Here is a 5,447-nt window from a genome sequence, read left to right as displayed (position 1 = left end):
CCCCCCCACCCCCCAGGAACCTCTATGTGTTCAGCCCTCTGGAAACTCTCCAAATCCAGACCTTTTGGGGTTTTCACGGAGGCTTCATCACATGGGCATGATGGATTAAACCACTGGCCACTGGTGGTCAACTTAACCTTCAGCCCCTCTCCTGTCCCCAGAGGCTGAGGGGTGGGCTCAACGCCTCAACCCTCTAATCCTGCCTTGGTCTTTCAGGTGACCAGCCCCAGCCTGAACCTACCTAGGGGCTGCCAGCCATCGGCCAACTCACTGCCATGCAAAAAAACATTTAGCACTTACTGTACTTGTGTCCTATGGTTTTAAACAATTTCTCCACTGTGTCCTGTGGATTTAAACCATGGCTGAAGATGTTTCGGTCACGTATTCCTGGACACTAGTGGTTCTTAACCTTCTATGTGCCACGGGCCCCTTTGGTGGCCTACAGTAAAACCTCTGGACTCTTTCTCAGATCAATACTTTTAAATATAGAAAACAAAATACCCAGGATTACAAAGGAAACCAATTATATTGAAATACAGTTTTCATTTAAAAATCTGTGATATGGCAATACGTGTGCCTATTTATGAACACTTTCAGATGTAGCAGCAGGTGGGATAATTACTATAATGTTGAGGTATTTATGAATATAAAGGATATTTCAAACAGCTATACTGAGGTACAACAATATCTGTGCTTCCAGTAGAGGTGAGGCCACTGCTCACACTACTGTGGTCTGTCGTACGCATCTATACTTGAAGGAAATGCTAAATGTTAGCGAGAGGTTAAGGAAAAGAAAACGTAATTTTCCGCGCCCAAGTCGCAGACAACCCTGAAATCTACCCAGTGACCCCCTAGGGATCCACGGGTCCCAGGTCAAGAGCCCCGTAAAATATTCCTGGACTTTCCGCAGGAGTAAACCCATCGAGGTCCCCATCAAGTGTGCCCAGGGAGCGAGCGTGGTGACAAGCAGGCTCTGCTTCTGGGATTTATCGCCATGACGGCAGCCAGGAGAGCGCACCTGCGCCCACAGACACGGGACCCCAAGGACACCTCGGCAGAAGAATATTGAGCTTCCTGTGGGTTACGATTAGAAATCTAAGTCTTTTTCTTTCGAGAAACAAGGATAATGATCACAGGAACAGGCCAGGAGGCCCAGAAGGAAGATTGATCGTTAGGGTTTTTTAGTTCTCAGCTGAGGTTTATTCCTGCAGGGAGGTGGAGTCTCCCTCTGATCCTGAGGAATTTAGTTTAAAAAACAATAACAAATAGTAGGACACTTAGAAATCTTGATCTTGGTTTGACTTCTAATTGTCACCAGCAGGAAAGCCTCAGATAGACTTGCTCTACCCAGTACACAGTTTCTTTAGGCATAAAACACATACGAAAGTGCTTTTTAAAATGGGGACCCAGGTGTTTTCTTAAAATTCCTTTATATAACAACACGGTTCATCTTTACAGTTCTGCATATTGATGTGTACAATTAATCCACTAACACTAATAAGAAGAGGAAACAATTATCACTAATTATGCACTAGGCACTAGTCTAAGCACTTCATAAATACTGACTCATCGGCTCACTTAGTCCCCCTAACAATCATACAGAGGAGGACCTATTTTTATCCCCATTTTATAGATAAGGAAACTGAGGCACAGAGAACTAGCAAGTCACAGAGGCGAGATTCAAAACAGGTCATTTGACTTCAGAGCCAGAACGCGAGCTCCTAAGGCAGAGACCAGGATTTTTAAATCTCGGAATTCCCAGCACTGAGAATAGTACCGATTCACAACAAATGAATCAGGCAGCAATAATTTATTAAGCAATCGCTAATGACAGAATTGTGAGGCATGCCCATTTAGCAGGTCTGAAGAAGAAAGACCTTGCCGTCTGCTTCCATTACTAATCTTTTTTTTAACTGGGTAAGGAGAGACTTTACTGGAAAGATTACTGTTGTAATAGGGGAATGGGAATGTGGCCGCAGGGAAAATGCTCTGACCCAAGCGTCTCCCTCTACTAACCTTTCAAAAATGATTAAGGCAATCCTGAGTCCCCAGTGCTTGGAACTGGTAACAAACCCTGCCACTTGGTCATCGCTCCTGCCGAGCACGGGCAGGAGTGGATAAGAAACAGAGAGACCGGCTGGGCGCGGAGGCTCACGCCTGTAATCCTAGCTCTCTGGGAGGCCGAGGCGGGCGGATTGTTTGAGCTCAGGAGTTCGAGACCAGCCTGAGCAAGAGTGAGACCCCGTCTCTACTAAAAAAAATAGAAAGAAATTATCTGAACAACTAAAAATATATAGAAAAAATTAGCCGGGCATGGTGGCGCATGCCTGTAGTCCCAGCTACTTGGGAGGCTGAGGCAGGAGGATCGCTTGAGCCCAGGAGTTTGAGGTTGCTGTGAGCTAGGCTGACGCCATGGCACTCACTCTAGCCCGGGCAACAAAGTGAGACTCTGTCTCAGAAAAAAAAAAAAAGAAACAGACCTATTCCAGACCAACGATAAATTTTGGAAACTGGTTTAAAACTAGGTATGTGCGGATGGGAAATGGGAAAAGGCCCTAAAAGTCACAAGTGGTGACATTAAAAGGGTCAGGAGTGGGCAGCAGCTCCACGTGGATTAATAACCGCATTCTGTCCACGCAGGAGGAAGCCATGGCGTTTCTAACCTCAGCGGCTGAGCCTCAGCCCAGTCCACAGAACCACCCCTGCTGAGGTCTCACGCATGCATGCAAAACGTCAGCAGCATTTCAGACAGAAGGGAACCAAACCCTGTGCTCCCCACGCAGCCCCTCAGGGTAGTGCTCCCCGCGAGAGGAGAGGACTCAGCCAGGTAGGGGCGTTCCGCATTTCCTGCATGGCAGGGAGGCGGTCAGGACTCACCTGTAGGTGTATGGCCCCACTTCTTCCAACCGAGGGGTCTCCCCTCTGAGAATCTCCTCCGGATTGGTGACATTGAAGAAATAGAACTGGGTGTACACGGGCACAGGGGGCTTCTCCCAGGAGTCAAAGATCTCCGTGCCATTCCTTAACACAATATTCTAGGGAAGGAAACCAACAGGAGATTTACAAAAACGTAAGGCAGTGGGCTTCGAACACGGGAGGCAGAGGGAGGGATGCTCCTTACTCCGACCGCCTCGCTCGTTTCACGGGCATCCACCTGCAGCCTCCCGAGAACGGGGCCGTGTCTACACCAGTCGGGCCCAGAGCCCTGCTAAGTCACAGAAGGCCTTCAATAAGTATCTGTAAAGGAAGATGCTAGAGACGTAGCTCAGGGGAGGAAACATGGTGTTACCAAAAGGTAGGCCACAGACTGAGGCCCTATCGGCTTTGTTAACTTGGCAGATTCCACTGGTGGTAAAGCTTCTGTAGAAGTCGGGCTCTCTGGAAAGCACCATACGCCCCAAGGTGAGAGAAGAACAAGGAGACAGGCCCAGGAAGGCCAGTTGTGGTCCTTCCATTTGAGCTGGAACCACACCCATCCCTACTTCCTCCACCAGCAGGGGCTTTACATGCATTTCGTATTCAATCCCCCCAAACCTGACAGCAGAGATGCCCATCCCTGTTTCAGAGACGAGGAGGATGAGCCTTACTCCACAATCCCTCTTTCCGCCTCCCACCTCGTTAGGTGTTACGGGCTAAATTCTGTCCTCCGCCCTAAATTCAGGTGTTGGCGTCCTAACCCCCAGGACCTCAGAAAGTGACTCTATTCGGAGGTCAGAGCCTTTAAAGAGGTCGTTACGGTTAAAGGAGGTCATGAGCGTGGTCTTAATCCAGGATGACCGGTGTCCTCATAAGAGGAGGACACTGGGACACGGACACGCAGAGGGAAGACCACGTGAAGACACAGGGAGAAGACGGCCGTCCGTGAGCCAAGGAAAGAGGCCTCAGGAAAAATCAGCTCTGCCGGCCCCTCGATCTCAGACTTCTCGCACCCGGGACTGTGGGACCAATTCTGTTTTTCAGGCCACCCGGGTATGGTTTGCTCTGGCAGCCCCAGCAAACCAGCGCGCCCTGGCTTCCCGGTGGGAGGGCATCCTGCCCCACTGACTGCAGGCTCGGCCACGTGACTAGGCCTGGCCGCCGGGACGCGGGTGGGGTGTCCCGGCTGACGCGGACCGAGGCGGGAGATGCCCGGCGTATTTCCGCCCGCCGGCCCGGAGCCGCCGCCTCTGCCGAGAGAAGAGCGGGCCCTCGTCGCTCTCGATCCCTGTGTGCCGGACAACGGGACGCGCAGACCAGACCTGGAGTCGACCAGAAGCCTGGAGTCCGCCCGGGTCAGCCGAGCCCGCTCGAGCCGCAGCCCGCCCGCAGCCCGCCGCTGTGAGGTGGGCGCTTCTGTCGCAGGCCGGCCAGCCAGGGCGTGCTAGTCGCCTCGCAGAAGCCCATCGGCACGGCGCCCCAGGTTAACAGGCAGAAACCTGACACCCAGCGGTCCCAACAACTTCAGTCTGTTCATGGAGAAAACCTTGTATTTGCACAGTAGAAACTACTGAAGGACACAGAGAGACAAAAGCACAAACTAAAAATAAACAAACCAAAATTTGAACAGGGATGACTTTGAGTGTTGGGAATTTGGATCACTGTCATTTTCATCTTGATGAGATTTTTGTATGTTCTAACTTTTTAATAATGAATAGAAAGAAATTAACATTGAGAAATTTTTTAAAAAGAAAATCAAACGAGGAAAAAGGGGTCTACTGAGACAACGTCAGGCCACTCCGAGAACCAGATGGCAAACACAGCAGCCCCCACGCCACCTGCTACTCCTCGGCAGGGAGGCTTTGCGTGACAATAAACAAAGGGACCAGCTTCAGATCATGTTGGCAGAACAAAGTCCAGGCCTCCAATTTAATAGAAACAATGTTGCAAGAGAACGTAGTGATACAGCTCTATTACTAAATAGAAAATTTCCCAAGAATCTCTGCAGGGAAAAAAAGCGACTATAGAATAAATGAATGTAGAAAACTAGACAAGTCAAATCAAAGCCAGTCATCGGAGGACTGGCAGTAAATCCACGCCCACGAGCTGGGGATTACTCACGGTTTGGCATCAGAGCAGAGCTTCCTATCCAACAATACATTGTCGATACATCGTTGAGATCCTTACTGAGTTGAGATCAGATTGATCAGACAAAAAAATTTAAAGACAAACCATGTTATGCCTTTCCTCCGGCCTCCAGGACCCAGCCCCAGACTCTCCTTGGCAGCGTCCCCCCCGCCTGCTCCCACACACGGGGAGAGGCGTAAGCAGCACTTCAGGCGGATGTTTAAGAGCTTTGTGGTCTTTTCTCTCTTGTCCTAAACTGAAGCCTAAGCTACTGGAGGACGAGCAAGGACTCAGGCTCGCAGCGAGAAAACAATGGACCTGCCAAGGCCTCATGGTTGACGAGATGGAACTCGGAAGCCCCGGAAAGTTAAAAGCTGTTCTCTACTTAAGGTCAGAGCTGGTCC

At 50.1% G+C, this 5,447-nt stretch overlaps 1 protein-coding gene across 1 annotated transcript in view; it reads right to left on the bottom strand.

The window, feature by feature from the left end:
- The window catches only part of SCARB2 (scavenger receptor class B, member 2), a 59,773-nt gene that overhangs the window by 26,468 nt on the left and 27,858 nt on the right, over window positions 1-5,447 (bottom strand). Inside the window, exon 2 of the mRNA XM_012650990.1 lies at window positions 2,878-3,035. Coding sequence (XP_012506444.1) covers window positions 2,878-3,035 — 158 coding nt within the window. The remainder of the gene's footprint in view (window positions 1-2,877; window positions 3,036-5,447) is intronic.

Source organism: Propithecus coquereli, unplaced genomic scaffold, assembly GCF_000956105.1.
Source record: "Propithecus coquereli isolate 6110/MARCELLA unplaced genomic scaffold, Pcoq_1.0 Scaffold343, whole genome shotgun sequence".
Taxonomy (NCBI): domain Eukaryota; kingdom Metazoa; phylum Chordata; class Mammalia; order Primates; family Indriidae; genus Propithecus; species Propithecus coquereli.
This window is presented reverse-complemented; position numbering and strand designations above follow the sequence as displayed.